The sequence below is a fragment of the Acipenser ruthenus genome, chromosome 4, assembly GCF_902713425.1.
Source record: "Acipenser ruthenus chromosome 4, fAciRut3.2 maternal haplotype, whole genome shotgun sequence".
In the NCBI taxonomy this organism is placed as follows: Eukaryota; Metazoa; Chordata; class Actinopteri; order Acipenseriformes; family Acipenseridae; genus Acipenser; species Acipenser ruthenus.
The window spans coordinates 55,746,357-55,763,553 of record NC_081192.1 but is presented as its reverse complement, the minus strand read 5'-3'; the positions used below and the strand labels follow the sequence as shown (position 1 = coordinate 55,763,553).

The 17,197-nt window shown below is 39.3% G+C and overlaps 1 protein-coding gene across 2 annotated transcripts in view; it reads left to right on the top strand.

Annotated features, from left to right (window-relative positions):
- fam91a1 (family with sequence similarity 91 member A1) overlaps nucleotides 1–17,197 on the top strand; it is a 126,935-nt gene that overhangs the window by 7,984 nt on the left and 101,754 nt on the right. For both annotated transcript variants that reach the window (XM_034000966.3, XM_034000965.3), the window contains exon 3: nucleotides 7,510–7,661. In XM_034000966.3, coding sequence (XP_033856857.3) covers nucleotides 7,510–7,661 — 152 coding nt within the window. The remainder of the gene's footprint in view (nucleotides 1–7,509; nucleotides 7,662–17,197) is intronic.

Sequence of the window (17,197 nt, the reverse complement as noted above, 5' to 3'; positions counted from 1 at the left end):
GCAGCTCCTGAGCAGCCAGCCATGGAGACTGCCCAAGCGTTGTGACCTGCTCAGTCAGGCACGGGGAACCTTCTGGCATTCTGACCCATTGAGCCTGTTGCTCTGGGTCTGGCCCCCGAACGGCAACATTGAGCCATCTGGGTCTGTCGAATAGGGTTATTGACACCTTGCAAAATGCCACAGCAGGGTCCACATGTTCCCAGTATGGGTACAAGTGGAGCGTCTTACAGATGTGATATCTGCCTCTTGGGTTCGACCCCTCGACTTGTCCCATGGCAGTAATACTGGGCAGGACCTGGTCATGAGAGGAATTCCCCTCTACATTTAAAGGTCTATCTGGCAGCCATTCAGCTTGCCATGTAAAATTGACACGTTCTCCCCAGGAGCCCAGCTTCCCTGGAGTGGGGTGGGGGAGGATTTTCAAAGTGATTTGGTGGCTTCAGGTTAAACGTCTTGAAGCCTCCATTTGAGCCCACACATTCAGCTGAGCTGAAATGTTGTTACTCAAGCGACTGTTTGCTTACTATCACCTTCGCAAAACAGGTGAGCGAAATGCAGGGTTTCTCCTTAGTGAGAACCTGCTTAATTTTTACAGAGGCCAAGACAAGGGTTACGCTCTGTACCGATCCTGCCTTTTGTTGAACACTTTCTCAGCATTCCATGTCAACGAGACTGTGGAATTGGAGGCTTCTTTCCACCTTCCAGTCTAACAGGAAGCTTCAGCTCCATACGCTCCCTGATGTGCTATGTTGACAGGACAAAAAGTTGGCAGTCCAGACAATGTGTTGTCTGCTCTGGGACTAAATCCCATGGTCAAGTCCTGTGTAGGCAGAGGCTGTCCAAATGGATAGCAGACACATGCAGGACTTCCTATGAGCTGGCCAATTTGCCCCCTCCAGAAAGCTCACTGCCCATTCCTTCAGGGGCATGGCAACTTCGTGGGCTTTATTCCAGGGTGCATCTGTCAACAACATTTGCAATGCAGTGTTGTGGGCTACTCCCCATATCTTTACTAGGTTCTACAGACTTGGGTCGTGGATCCACAAAACCCTGGTTTTTGGAACTAGAGTATTAAGGGTGGCTTCTGGGTCAATCCTTACAAATAGACATAGAGGTGAGTTTCTCCCTCAATTTGTTGGCCCTAGCTGCTTGTACTGGGGTTCCTAATGGTAACGCGCAAGGGGGCCTTTGGCTTAACTTTGTAGCATTCTAGTTGGTCTGCAGTATTGCCTTGCAACAGCTTCGGTATTCATACCCATTAGGTAATGGTTACATTTCATACTTGATAGGGAACGTTAGGCTGTTTTCATAACCCTGGTTCCCTAAATGTAACCATTAACCTTCAAAGTCGCTGTGTCCATGATTGCAGCAGTCGTGAAGGAAAAATGACGATGATGTCTGTGTCTGCAGTCCACTTATGCTGTCAGGGTCGGGCACAACTGCGTCCACAGGCTCTGACATCTTTGATATTATTATTATTATTATTATTTATTTCTTAGCAGACGCCCTTATCCAGGGCGACTTACAATCGCAAGCAAATACAAATACATTCAAGTGTTACAATATAAGTCATACAATAAGAACAAGAAATACAATAATTCTCAAGTGTGACATATCTTATTCAGGTTATCTGGATCTTTTAGGATAAATACCTATTAGGTAATGGTTACATTTCTATTTTAGGGAACCAGGGTTATGATGATAACCTAACGTTATACATTTTTTTTACGCTTGTGTGAATTTCAGGCATAAACTGTACAAAAGTAGCCATTTTTTTTCCTGTTTTTTTTTTTTTTTTTTTCACATGCAGATGATCTTGCTACCAAGGACTATAGGACACCCTTTGGTTCATTTTGAGAATATTTTAATGATCTTTAATTCAGAACAGACTGTTATTGTGATCTTTCCAATGTGTCTAGTAAATTGTTTTACTCTTAAAAATGATGTCAGGATCTTTATTAAAAGCTACATTATATGTGGTAAAAATCAAAAACACGATGTTGCAACATTAATAACATGTTTTTCATATTATTATTTAATAATAGGGTAACTTTAGGCTATGTAGTTCACATAGATTACATTTAATCGCTGGCTACTTTATATTAAAGGTTTTCTTCGTACATGTACTTGCAATATTTGCAAACATTAGCGAAAGAAAAAAATACAATACATGCATTATTTTGTATATGGGTTATGACATAAGCAGAAACAATTTATCATTTGTCGTGCAATTTATTTTTATGTGCAATTATATTTGTGTTTAAAATGTAATAAGATTCTAATACAACATATTATCTATTTAATAATAGGTGTTAAGTTTAATTCCCAGTTTACAAATATGTGGCAAACTCTCACCAGATTTTCTAACCAATTTGTAATCGCCGCTGGTACTTATATTAGGTTTTCTTCACACAAATAATACAGCGAAAGAGAAATAAATACATGTATAATTTGTATGTTGACATACTGTATCAGAAACCATTATGCATTTGTCTTCCGATATATATATATTGTAACAGATTGCACTCACTCGGGTTCGTTGCCCCTTTAAAAATACGACCCAGGACACAGAAGTGGATTTTCCTTGCGCGTTTGCACTATTTTTTTAATAAACACAAACAAAACAATCAAAATAAACACCGAACTCCTCTTGGAGCACTAACTCAACTCTCAGGAACACCCTGACTAACGCGGGACAGCTAAGCTGTTTTCCCGTCTTCACTAAACCCAGGTTTCACCGCACTTACTTTCTCTCTCCAATGGCTACGCAGAGACAGCGCACCTCTCTGCCTCCTTCCATTCAGCAGCCCCGAGCAGACTGCCTGCTCTCCTTTTAAACCCCCACACCTGGGTCTAATTCCCTCATAACGCCCAGGTGCGGATGATAATTAATAATAAAACAATTAAACTAAACAATAAGCAAATCAATTAGCAAATTAAGTGAAACAATAAAGCAATACAAATCAAACAAAGGTGCATTTTCACAAGTTTTTCTTTGCAGGGAGGTTTTAACCCCCTCCCTGCCGTCTCTCACAACCCGCTATATTACATTTCCCCCCCCTTGTCTTTCCAAGACACAGGCCATGAGACGGCCACCTCCTCCCCTAAAACACAACCACCCACCCTCGAGTCCATAAATGTCAATTTTCGCCCTCTTCCACGGGCGAACTCGAGGGTGGATCGGTCCACGTCCTGGGTCAGCCAGGTAGGGACCGCGCACCGGCGACGAGGGACCCCACCGGTTTGTCAGGGGCGACCGGCACGACAACCGGCGCACTGGAGGCTGCAGTAGCGGGCAGAGGTCTGCAGCTGGGACCTAGTGCAGCGACGTCCGGTCAGCAAGGGGAAGCGAAGTAGTGACTAGGGGGAGCGTAGCGACGTCTTAGTGTCCGGAAGGAGCGGAGCAGGGGACCAGGTGGAGAACTGTGCCCGATCCTGCCGACTCCTGGGCTCCAGGTCAAGTGAAGGGAGGTCCAGGCTAACCGACAGGGTGTCCAGGAGCAAGGGGTGAGGGACTGGACGCAGCGACGCCAGAATGGACCGTAGGGGTGGTGGTCGGGGCTGTGGTGGAGGTACGCTTGTCACCTCCTCCCTAGGCTCCGGAAGCGGCAGCTCCTCCCCTCTGGGCTCCGGAAGCGGCAGCTCCTCCCCTCTGGGCTCTGGCAGCGGCAGCTCCTCCTCTCTGGGTTCTGGCAGCGGCGGCTCCTCCCCCTCTGGCTCGGGAGGCTGCGGAGCTCCGCTAGCCTGCTCCCATTCTTGGAGCAGCAGCTCCAATTCTGTTGGCTCCCTTTTCTTCACTGGAGCCAACCCCATCTCTCTCTCCCATCTCTCAAGTTGTTTTCTCTGAGCAACAGCATTCTTCGTGATCTGCTGATCTGTCTCTCACAACCCGCTATATTACAATATATATATATATATATATATATATATATATATAATATATATTACAGGCACTTCATGGAGGTTACCAAAGAAAAAATCGCCTTGGGCTGGACCTGCAGCTGCCAAACTCCTCTGTCCGCTGGTTCGGACGGAGGCGGCTTAGGTGGCATTTTTTTTAAATGTTTATGATTTATTTTTTAATTCCCCTTCTTCAAAACCTGATAACTCGGTGATTCGCGCTGGAGGCAACGATTCATGTAAATTGAACAGTGTGGAATTAGCTTGAAAAATGTAAAAAGATTTAAGAAATTTGCATGAGCTATTTCCAAATACAAAGATACTTCTCGTGCATCACACATCAACGTCTTTGGAACGATGTAAAGGCATCTCCAAAAATAAACAAAGCACGTAACTGGGTGAACAATGTAATTTTAGGATTTGTAAGGGGTTTAGGGGGGGATTCAATTCGGCATCCCGAAATTAAATATGATCAAGTTGGGCTTTTTGAGGGGGATGGGGTCCATATGAATGACACTGGTAATGATATATTCCTAAAAAAACCCTCCAGCATGGAATTAAACCACACCTTCTGTAAATATATCCTTCCCTTCCCATACCTACCCTTACACATTTGTTTTTATTGTGTATATTGTTTTGTATTGTATATTTTGAATTGTGTACATGTACTGTGTATATTGTTTTGTATTGTATATTTTGAATTGTGTACATGTACTGTGTATATTGTTTTGTTTTTAAAAAAGTGTATTTTTTTAAATATCTTTGTGTGGCAAAGTGCCCCCCCCCCCCTGTGTATGTTATATGTTACGTGTTGTGTGTAAATGTTGGTGTATAGGCATTGGTACACGGGATATAAGCGGTCTGTGTTTCACGTGTGTGTAAATTGTATATTTGTATTTAGGCACGGGGATGGCACATCACATCACGTGCAAGTAAAAAGTAATATGTGAGCACGGGGAATTGCACTTTAATTAATTCACGTGCAGTTGTACCGAGATTCCAATTGAATGATTGACTAGCAATCGAATCTCGGTACAACTGCATAAAAGCTGCATGTTTTCACTCACTGGTGGTTGGTGTTCGGTGAGTGGAGAACGGGAGAGAGAGGAGAAAAGAAAGCAAAGCAAAGTAATTAGTGTTTTCACTCACCGTGTTTGTCCGTTTGTCTGTTCACTGTTTAGTCTGTTTTGTTTGTCTCTTTATTTTGGCGTATAGTGCCGTGTCCCGTGTTTTTGTACTGTTAAACCTTTTTATTTTGTTAATAAACGCTGAGTGCAGCCATTGCACTCAGCTCATCATCACCACCGTCTCTGTCTGTGTATTCCTGTCTGGTCTGACGCCACCCACTCTGGCCGTCTTTGTGACACTTTGTTATTGATAAATTTATATAGACAAATATTACTGTATGGTGTGCAATGAATGCTGTATGATATCTTTATATCTGATTCATGAGAGCTGGTGTAAAACATAATTATTAAAACAAATCGGATAACGTTAAGAGCAAGTTCTCACATGGAGCTTCACATAATAATCTACAAGTAAAAAGTATAACCTGTGATACGACGTTTTATCTTTCCTGAAATACAACGGCTGGCGAGTGGGGACTTTTATTGTAGAAGTGAGGATCAGAGATTTGCACAGGGTACTGCATTAAACTGAAGAGCTATCTGAATTGTTAGTACAGTATTTGGTGCTGTGCGAGTACATCCACCATGTGTTTCTCAAATTATATATACACCTTAAAACACCATCTTCCACTAAAAACATGTACTTTTTATATTAAAACAGGTTTAGATATCCCACGTAGATTTGATTAAAACGTCGAATGAAATGCTACCCAGATTTTTTACATTTTTAAACGGGCAGAGTCGGGTAGTTGTGTATTATTATTATTATTATTATTATTATTATTATTATTATTTCTTCTGTCGAAAACCCAAAGCAAATTTTAAAAACTTCATCTTGATGCTTCTGAGATTACCTATATAGGTACTATGTAATTTTGTTATCTACACAGATGTATACGTTTCGAGGGGACCGCTTGGCATGCTGACACAGTATAGCCAAAATGTGCTCCCATGTATTGGAAAGGTGGGCTTGTTCTTGCATGCTGAAAATTTGGGCTCCATGTAATGTTTGTGTGTAGGCCAACATGTTGAAGTACTTTACAAGAGTAACCAAATGTTAAAAACTAAAGGTTAATATCTTTAAAGTGGTTAAAACATTCATACATTCTTTATTAGTATTGGTTTGTTTTACATTTGTTAGCCTTGAGTTTGATCGAAGTTCAATGTAATGGAGCACTGTGTCTTAAGAAATGAATAATTTGAACAGAGGTAGTGACGTCACAGATGATGTCCATTGACTAAAAAAAAAAGAAAAAAAAGTGTCGTCCGTAGTTGTAGCTTACTACAAAGATAAGAAATGAAAGAAAATATGTCAAAAGCTTTACCATCACTGAAAGAGACACTGCTTCAAGTAAACCTCTCAGTGAGTAGAAAAGAGTTTATTGTTTGTACCTATTAAAGAAATAATATGTATTGCTTTATTAAACATTTAACTCGAAGTGGGCTAAAAGAAAACGGTCTTGTGTGTGTTTCGTTTAAGTGTGCATCAAACACAACATATATTATGATAATAATAGGAATAATATATATAATAATATTTGATACTGTAAATTATTAATTTTAAATTATTCAGTGTTGTGTGCAAGTGTTCAATATATTAGGTCAGTGGAGCGTCTTGAGGCATGTACTGTTGTGTTGTGTTTTTTTTTTTTTTTTCAAATATCAGGATGATGTTGTTGTTGTTGTTGTTGGTGGTTTTTTTGTTTTTTTTTACTATTTGCTTAATACGCGATAGCTTTTGACAAGTTCGAAGTTGACTATAAAATCCGGTCCTGCGAAAGTCTTGCGATGTGATTTATAGCTGGAATTGAGTAGATTTGGTCGGGTGATAGCAAACCACTCCCCCTTCTCAACCTACTTGTAGTCAACAAGTGTATAAACTTTATTTACAATAAAAACAACCCACATAAACACACAGTATTTTTTACATGCACAGGGCTTCAGCCCTGCCACAGTTTACAAAAGGGATGGTAAAGAAAGAAAACTTTTATCAAGTATATTTTAGTAGTTTAACATTTTATATTCTGTAATCAAACTAACACAAAACAATGCAATATAAAAGAAATCTCAAACATTTCACCATATGATTATGACCTGTAATGGATCAGATTCCTATTATATCAGAGCCTGTGCATGACACTGTGCTGTTCTGTACAGCATGTGAGCATATGAGGCTCCTCTGTGCTGCAGTAAGTAAAGTATTAATGTGCCCTTAATTCAGACTTTAAAATAGTTATTTATTTTCCCCGCAAAGATGCATCAAAAGTATCACAGAGCAACAAAAAGGAGCTATGGAGTGAAAAAAAACAATTTGGCAGGAATTAACAGAAATGTAAGATTTTTCAAAGGATGTATACAAACTGCTTGCTGCAGTTTTCTTGACTCCAATAACATTTGCTGTGTGCAAGGCTACAAGTTAACCGTTTGTCTGCTTTTGGTTTTGACCTGTTAAACTGTAAACTATCCTTTTTTTTTTAAACAGTGAGACATGTGAAGAAAGATGAACGTAAATACTATGAAGAACTCTTGAAGTACAGCAGAGAACACCTCATGCTGTACCCTTACCACCTGTCTGACATAATGGTGAAGGGTCTGCGGGTCACACCATTTTCATACTATATTGGAATCATGGAGGTAAGTTTGAATACAAAAAAGTGCTAAAAAAACCTTTATTGAATAACTTTTTGTTATAGGTTTTCCAAACCAGTCATGATATGATTAGTGCTGCAGAATCAGTATGCCAGTCTGAGAATGCGAAGAGCTTTGTTCCTGCAGTGTAATGGGTTGACTACTAGATGTCATGAGTTCCTGCATGTATGCACACCTCCAGAAAATCCATAGTTGTTTCCTTAACAAATTAAGGGTAATGGTCAATTGGTTAACTGCTTGTTAAAATTAATGTCAGCTCGATAAAAGGTCTTAGCCGATAGCTTTGTGATGGAGGTATAGAAGAGTGAGTAAGTGGAAGCGTGCATGCATTGAAGAAGCAGAAGTGAAAGAAACAAACAAACAAACAAACAAACAACAAAAAAAGAGCGAGTAAGAGATCTGTTTGTTACAGTACTCTGTCCAAATAAATAAAGTAGTCACAGTATATGTAAATCAAGACTCCTACCTGATCATTTACACTGCCCTTGGCCACGTCACATTACAATTAGCAAAAGCGCTTCCACACTCAGCAGTTTAAATACAGTATACAAATGTCCATGGTGCTGAATCACTGAGGACAATATATCAAAACAAGTCCTCATGGGTAGGCATATGATCACAATTATGTTTATTCAAGGCTGCAGAATCCTATTTTACTACAGTATACTTGAGAAGCGATTGTCTCGTGCCTAGTTTAACTGCTGTGCGGTGTTGTGTGTAAAGGCCTTTGAATTAAAATGACATTACAGTGCAGTATTTTATTGTTAGGACTACCACTGCATTTAAGCATCTGACTGTAGCTTGCTTTTTTTTCAGTTGCGATGTAAGTCTCAGTTTTTCACTGAGGAGATGCAAATCTCTGCAATTCCTGCCTCCTCCTCCTCACCACACCGCTACGCAATCCCCCTCCCTCTACATGTCAGTAACAATAACAGTGCTGTTCTCTGTATGTATTAAATGAATGTGTATTTACTTTATTAAAACAAATGTTCACTGTTTGATGACAAACTTGTCCAATGTTCCCTGGTTAACCGTGTTAACCTCCTTTTCCAGACGATGGAGTAGGTTAAAATCATTGAAGCCCCTGTACAGTAGGCCATTCCTCAATGTTTTCATTGCATCCTTCATTTGGGTCAAGGGTGGGATAATTGCCTCGTCATCATCAGAGTCTGCCTCTGCATGGTTTTCGGGGTTCACTTCAAATTGGTCCCTGATCTCAGTCACAATGTTCTCCATTAGAGGGGTTGCGTCACAAAAGCATTGTCATCGATGTCTGTCCAGTCTTCAAATTCATGGGCGTCGAGTTCTCTTGGTGGCTCAACAACAACTGCTTCCTCTATGGGTGCTATGACCAGACCTGCTTTTTTCCAGCAATTCCAGATTGTTGAACCACTGATGTCAGATCAGGCGTTTACGAGCATCTAAATGGCATATAAAAGACTGATGTTCTGGCAATTTCCACAGCAGTATCTTTGTTGTTCTCCTCATCAATTTGGTGCAACACAGTGAGAGTCATTTGCTTGCAAAAGTATGCTTTGGTAGTTCTGATAATTCCCTGATCACATGGCTGAAAGTTGTGTTCTTTGGGAGGCATTCAAGTCGGATGTTCCTCAATGCCATGTCTTTCATCATGTGGGCTGTGCAGTTGTCCACAAGAAGCAAAATCTTTCTCCTTTCCAGACCCAGCTTTCGATCCCAGTCCTTCAGCCACTCGCTGAATAGGTAGCCCGTCATCCAGGCAGATACATTGGCAGCGTAGCGGACTGGAAGATGTCCCACATTTTTAAAACACTGTGGGTTTTGACTTTTCCCCGATGACAAAAAGGTCCTTTTTATTACCAGTCATGGAGCAGATGAATAGAGCAGTGATTCTTTCTTTTGACTTGTTTCCTCCTTTTTATTGTCGGATTTAAAGGTGAGAGTGCCATCGGGCAGGGCTCGAAAGTAAATTTCACTTTCATCTGCATTCCAAATGTCTTCTTCAACAAAGTCACATCTCATTTCAATCCACTCATTTTCTAACCATTTTTCACCTGACCCAATATCTGCGTCTTTGGCTTCTCCGTGCATTTTCAAAACAATCCCCTCTCGTTTTTTTAAAGCGATCAAACCAGCCAGTGCTTTCCTTGAAGTTGATAAGCCCAAGGGATACTGCCAGTTCTTCTGCTTTCTGCATCACCAACAGTCCACTCAGGCGGGCATTTCTCTCTCTGGCATTTGTGATCCACTTCACAAGTGCCGCCTTGACCATAGGTGCCTTGCCTAACCGCATTCTTTTTCTGTTTCCTTCGCTTTGTATGATGCTCTCCCTGTCTTTGAGAATCTTACAGTGTTGGCTGTGGAATGCCCAATCTCTGAGCTGCATCTCTTTGGCTTGTCTTCTGAATTGTAGGACTCCAGCAGAGGCCGTTTTTCGTCCATGTCTCTGTTATGAAAGTCTTGAAAAAGTCTGGAATTTTACTACTATTACGGGAGAATAAAAATAATTCCATGTTTTTTTGTTTTGTTTTTATTATTAATAATTGATTTTGAAAGCGGTTCAGCAGCTCTAGCGACAACTGTCTAGGCAATTTGCTAGTAGTAGCAACTATATTGCTTGCGACCAAATCGCGCAAGGATTGCCCCGTGTATCACCCCTGACAACTCAAGCAATCCTATCCAGTCAGCACACTGTTATATGTCACATGACTATGTCTGCTCCAGTGAAACGAAGGGCAAAATCGACACTACGACAGCCAAAATATATCAATTTATATTGAAGGCCATGATTTTTAAACAAAGTTACAAACTGGAATTACAAGCTACTGTACTCTGCTCATCCAGATTCACATTTTGTTATCTTGTTGTTACCTTTATTAAATCGTTAACGTTATTTCCCACCCCAGGGGGGAAAAAATATGAATACAAAACAAGTTATTATCATCACTGACTCGGATTTAAAAAAAAAAAAAAAAAAAAAAAAGAAACGCTTTCTGTAGCCCCTATGGTGTGTATAAACGCAGCATGTTAACGTCGCTTTTTTCATTTATTTAATATGATTAATACAATGTACCGGTAATTGTATTTTAAATGTATGGTGCTTGCTTGTAACTTAGTCCCGAGTGCAGCAAGTCTCAGGTCCAAACCGCCAGCCGAGTGTAGATATACTATTTACATCCTCGCTATATGGCCTTCATTATACGATTTTAAATAGTGATTAAAACAAACAAAAAAAAAACTGCTGCCGATGTTGGCTCATACAGCTCTATGCAACTGTCATGACAAAGCAACATTGATGTGTGTGTGTGTGGTTTTTTTTTGTTAATAAGGAAACAAAACTGACACTTTGTTAATGCGTTTTTTTTTGTGGCGGGGGGTGGGGGGGGTGGGGGTGTTGTACAGTGTTCTTCAACAAATAGGATATAGCCAGAATACTGTCTGCAGCACGCCACAAATAGGTACTGTACTTGTAATTCTACTTTTATTCACACAATCTCATTGCTATTATTATTATTATTATTATTATTATTATTATTATAAGAAGTGGTAGTAGTGACACATACTGTAATAATAAAGAAAATCAAAGAATAAAAACAGTACTAGTATTATTCATAATTTAGCTAATGCCTTTATCCAAGGTGACTTCTTTAACTTACTCCAGCAGCTTGTTTGTTTTGGGTTGTCCTTTTACTATAGCGAACAAAAGGCTTTGGACCCAAATAGGGTTGTTATAGCGAGGGTGTACTGCATTTATATTTGACTTGTGTGTTTAATAGACAACACTTGCGCATTTTGTTATTTCATTTTTGTTATTTTTCTCCTCCCACAGTGTTCAACATTTAACCGAGGGTATGAAGAAGTTTGGATCAGAATCCAATATCGTGCCTTACAAAAAAGTAGTATACTCAAAATGTTCTGGTTTTAGTATACTATTGGTACCATTATACTATCCTATTTTGGCACAAGTATACTTGCAGTATACAACTTTTATATTATCTTTGTAAATAATGCAACACAGTTCTCAAATATTGGACATTTCTTAGATTGTATCTTACTTCTCTTTTGCATACCTGCATTGCCATTTGCTAGATATGCACCTCCAGATTCTGACAAATACTTTTAGAAAACCAGGTGCAGCTTCTGCTCTGGATCAAAAAGCTATAATGCTCTGCGGCTGCCTGCCTATGTGGATAACTATCGAAAAACTAGTAGAAACTAACTAAAATACTGGGAAGTCTGGGAAAAACAAATGGAAGTCTGGAAAAAGTATGGAATTTTGATGTTGAAAAAGTGTATGAACCCTGCATACATGCCTAATCACGCAAGATGTGATCAAATTCAAATTCAAAAACCGCTTTATTGGCTGTACACATCATTGCACTTGGTCAAGTACCGTATTACATGTAGTCAGTTTGCCCCTAAATGATTATTATAACCGTATTGCTTGATTCTTACAAGTGGATTTTTACATTAGTTGGTATAGGAATGATTTTGTCCCAGTGGTTTTGATCACCTCTATGCGGTTGATTCTTATACTGCACTGTAGCACATCATTTTGGAATTGGAAAGAGCACTGTGACTGATTGTCAGGATGCGAGTGGTATGGGGAAGAATAGTAGTCCAAACAGCAGATATGTTTTTTTTTTTTTTTTTTTATATTTACACAAAAGGGGGTTTGTCCCCGCAACCAGCAACGGTATAAGAACATAAAGTTTACAAACGAGAGGAGGCCGTTTGGCCTATCTTGCTCGTTTGGTTGTTGGTATCTTACTGATCCCAGAATCTCCTCAAGCAGCTTCTTGAAGGATCCCAGGGTGTCAGCTTCAACAACATTACTGGGGAGTTGGTTCCAGACTCCTACGGCTCCTTCTCTGTGTAAAAAAAGTGCCTCCTATTTTCTGTTCTGAATGCCCCTTTATCTAATCTCCATTTGTGACCCCTGGTCCTTGTGTCTTTTTTTTGGGTCAAAAAAGTCCTTTGGGTCGACATTGTCAATACCTTTTGAATAGAATTTTGAATGCTTGAATCAGATCGCCGCATAGTCGTCTTTGTTCAAGACTGAATAGATTAAATTCTTTAAGCCTGTCTGCATATTGTATGCCTTTTAAACCTGGAATTAATTCTGGCTGCTCTTTGCACTCTTTCTAGAGCAGCAATATCCTTTTTGTAGCAAGGTGACCAGAACTGAACACTTCCCCGCATTGTCTAGATGAAGACATTTCTGAGTCAACATAAACTCCTAGGTCTTTTTCATAGATTTCTTCTTCAGTTTCAGTGTCTCCCATTTATAATGCACATTTGTATTGTCTGCTTGCAGTACCTTACACTTTTCTATATTTAAATGTCATTTGCCATGTGTCTGTCCAGTTCTGAATGCTGTCTAGATCATTTTGAATGACCTTGCTGCTGCAACAGTGTTTGCCACTCCTCCTATTTTTGTGTCGTCTGCAAATTTAACAAGTTTGCTTACTATACCAGAATCTAAATCATTAATGTAGATTAGGAATAGCAGAGGACCTAATACTGATCCCTGTGGTACTCCACTGGTTACCTCGCTCCATTTTGAGGTTCTGGTGCTGGATGAGCAGAAGCGTTATCTAGTAGCAAAACAGCTTTCTGTAACTTTTGTTTTACACTAGGCACAAAATTGTTGTGAAACCAGTCATGGAATATATTATTATTATTATTATTATTATTATTATTATTATTATTATTATTATTATTATTATTATTATTTATTTCTTAGCAGACGCCCTTATCCAGGGCGACTTACAATTGTTACAAGATATCACATTATTTTTACATACAATTACCCATTTATACAGTTGGGTTTTTACTGGAGCAATCTAGGTAAAGTACCTTGCTCAAGGGTACAGCAGCAGTGTCGCTCACTGGGGATTGAACCCATGACCCTCCGGTCAAGAGTCCAGAGCCCTAACCACTACTCCACACTGCTGCTATATCTCGATACATCCATGGACGCTTTTGCGACTTGCATCTCCCAGGATACTGTTACCATATAGGTAATTTTCCATTTTGGATCTTATTAATCAATCAATCAATCAATCAATCCATTTTATATAGCGCCTTTCAAAGTGGACCACCGTCACAAAGCGCTTCATAGTTTCCATGTTTACATATAATGAAAGTCATTCTTATTGGTCTGTAGTTGCCTGGTTCGGTTTTGTCTCCCTTTTTGTGGATCGGTATTACATTTGCAATTCTCCAGTCTGTCGGTACAACCCCTGTGTCAAGAGACTGTTGCATGATCTTGGTTAGCGGTTTGTAAATGACTTCTTTCATTTCTTTGAGTAGTGTCGGGAGGATCTCATCTGACCCAGGGGATTTGTTTATTTTAAGAGCTCCTAGTCCCTTTAACACTTCTGCCTCTGTTATGCTAAAGTTATTTAAAACTGGATAGGAACAGGTCGACATGTGGGACATGTTGCCCGTATCTTCCTTTGTAAAAACTTGTGAAAAGTAATCATTTAATATATTTGCTATTCTTTTCTCTTCGTCTATGATTTTGCCATTTGTGTCTCTTAGACATTTAACCTCCTCTTTGAATGTTCTCTTACTGTTGTAATATTGGAAAAACATTTTGGAATTGGTTTTAGCCCCCTTAGCAATATTGATTTCTATCTCCCTTGGCCTTTCTAACTTCCTTTTTGACTTGTGTTTGCAGTTCCAAGTACTCTTTCTGTGTACTTTGTTTTTGGTCCCTTTTAAATGCTCTGTAAAGTGCCTTTTTTCGCTGAATATTTTTTTAATTGATCTATTAAACCATTTTGGCAATTTTGTTTTAGATTGTTCTACTTTTGGGTAATTGTTAAATGTAATTGTTTTGCACCTCTAGTACTACATTTAAAAAAAAAAAAAAAAAAACAGCCATCCTTTTCCCATGTTTTCTCTATTTTATTCCTGTCTACTTCTGTTAATCTCTGTTTCATACCTTCATAGTTTGCCTTTCAAAATTTGTAAACCTTTTCTTTAGTCATTACTTTATGGGTTTAAGAATCACTTCAAATTAGATCATGTTGTGGTCTGAGTTTGCCAGTGGTTCTCTGACGTCTGTTTCAGTTATTCTGTCTTTGTTATTTGAAAAGATTTAAATCAAGGCATGCCTCCCCTCTAGTCGGTGCCTTGACAAATTGCGTTAGGAAGCATTTGTCATTTCCACCATTTCAATTTAGTCTGTCGTGTTCCCCACTGGGTTTTTATGTGAGAAAGCAAAGGTGTTCAATCAGTTGTTCAATGTTGATTCAAACTTTAAAGCTTCGTCTGGTTGACTCAACTGATTTCAAAGCCATCCTGGCTTCAAGCAGCTCAGTGTGCAGGGCGAAAAACATTCAACTGACATAGAAGCCATAGAGCTGTTTGTGGCGGAATTACACAATCTGATAGAAATGCATCAGCTAGCCAGAGATCATCTGTACAGCTGTGGTGAAACAGGACTGTTTTTTTAAATGCCTGCCTACATGCACCTTGACAACACCTTCTGAGAAATCAGCCGTTGGTTTCAAGATGTCAAAGGGACAGGTAACACTTATGCTATGCGTAATGCATCTGGTTCCCATCACCTACCAGCTCTTCTCTTCTAGCTCTTCATGACTGGTTTCATAACTATTTTGTGCCTAGTGTAAAACAAAAGCTACAGAAAGCTGTTTTACTACTACATAACTCTTCTGCTCAGTGGAGGAATGCGCCTCTTGTTTTTACCAAAAAACACTACAGCATTAATTCAACCAATGCAGGGCAAGAAATAACTGATGGCAATTGTCGTGCTGCCCAACCCGTTTTGCTGCAATGCCTCTCCAAATTAAAAAAAAACTTGCAGCAAAAGTTACCTCCATGCCCGCCATCATTGCTGCCGGTTACAACCCATTCACAAACTTGCTCAGTGTCAGCTGGCCCGTTCTGTCACAATTCAATTCAATTCTGTCTTGTCATGCGAGAAAATGAATCATTATTATCATGTATTATGCCATTCTTTTTACTATACACCTCCCAGCACTAAGCCACGAGAATGATGTATCATTGGTTAATAAAAGGCTAACAGAGGGAGGGGTGCTATTAGTTGTAAGACTGAGCTGAATTTGACCACGCTTAAGTTCCAGGGATTTCAGTCACAGAGTTGTTGTCTGGCAGGGTCACTGCAGTTGTGTGGTTTTTCCCGACCGTGAGCAATGCCAAACCAGCAGCGAATTAAAAGAAAGAAGGAAGAAGAGCTGGCTAAAGCGGCAGCTAAGTGTTCCAGAATTGATGTTCAGGTAGGAAATGGGAGTACAACAATTCGTCCCCCAATACTAACATCAAATAATAATAATAACCGCTATTTCACTGACAAATCTCACCCCCTCCCACCCCATCCCCTCTCAAATGTTTATTTATACTGTACATTAAAAAAATACAGCTTTAATTAATGAATAGAGCAAATTGCCACAGTGTATATAAATCAGAATGTTCCATAGGACCACATTATACTAAATAAAGTAAAGCGATCTGTATGTGGATTTGTGAATATCCTTAAAATATATATAATGTATATATTTTAATTTACAGCTTAGTAAAAATCACCTATCGTATATCACATTACACAAATATATTCTATGATCATATGTGGTATAAGGAGATCTGATTCTATGCTTAAAATGGCAATACTTTCAAACGCAACGTGCAATACACAACTCCTTTTGGGTCTTCAGTGTATATAAATTGTTAATTTTATATGGATACTTCAATGACCGTTGCTGGGTTATTCCTCCAAATCACCCAGGCTAAATATGAACACAATAAGTAAATAATTAATTAATTTTGTTCAAATTCTTACACAAGGAGCTAGTAGCTATGACCTGCGTTATGAATGAGTTGGAGAGAACACTAGTAATCGAAACACAGTGGTTCTGTTTTTTAACTAGTAACGTGCGCTTTCATGAAAGGGGTTAGAATGTGTATGCTCTAAAGTAGCATTCCACTTTTTTCTTGAAACAGTCCAAATTGAACTATTCAGCCGAATGAATATTATGGCCCCCAATAAATTCAAATGCAGCTTTCTTTATTATTATTATTATTATTATTATTATTATTATTATTATTATTAATTGCTTAACAGATGACCTATCCATCCTTTATCATTTATTTTTTTGACAAAAAATGATCAGTTGCATATAGCCTTTTTTTTACTTTTTATTTTCAGATCACGCAGCAATCCCTGCTTAGAACAATAGGCTCGTTGTATTTCTTTTTAGTTGTTTTATGATTGAGTACGAAATCGCCTTGGTGCACTTGGGTTGGATTTTTGTTTCGCCTCTTTGCCTCCGAGAGCTGCCTTGGAGTGGGTGAGGTGTGGGTGAAGTGATGAAGCAGATCCTGTCGATCATCTTTTAGATGATGACGAGATTGTGGATGCAGTAAGTGGAAATAACAGCAACAAACCAGAAAGACTCTTAGCAACATATATACAGTTTACTTGGCCCCTTAATACATTTGTTCCAAGTGCTTTAATTGTATTTCACCCTAGTGTGTGTGTGTGTGTGTGTGTG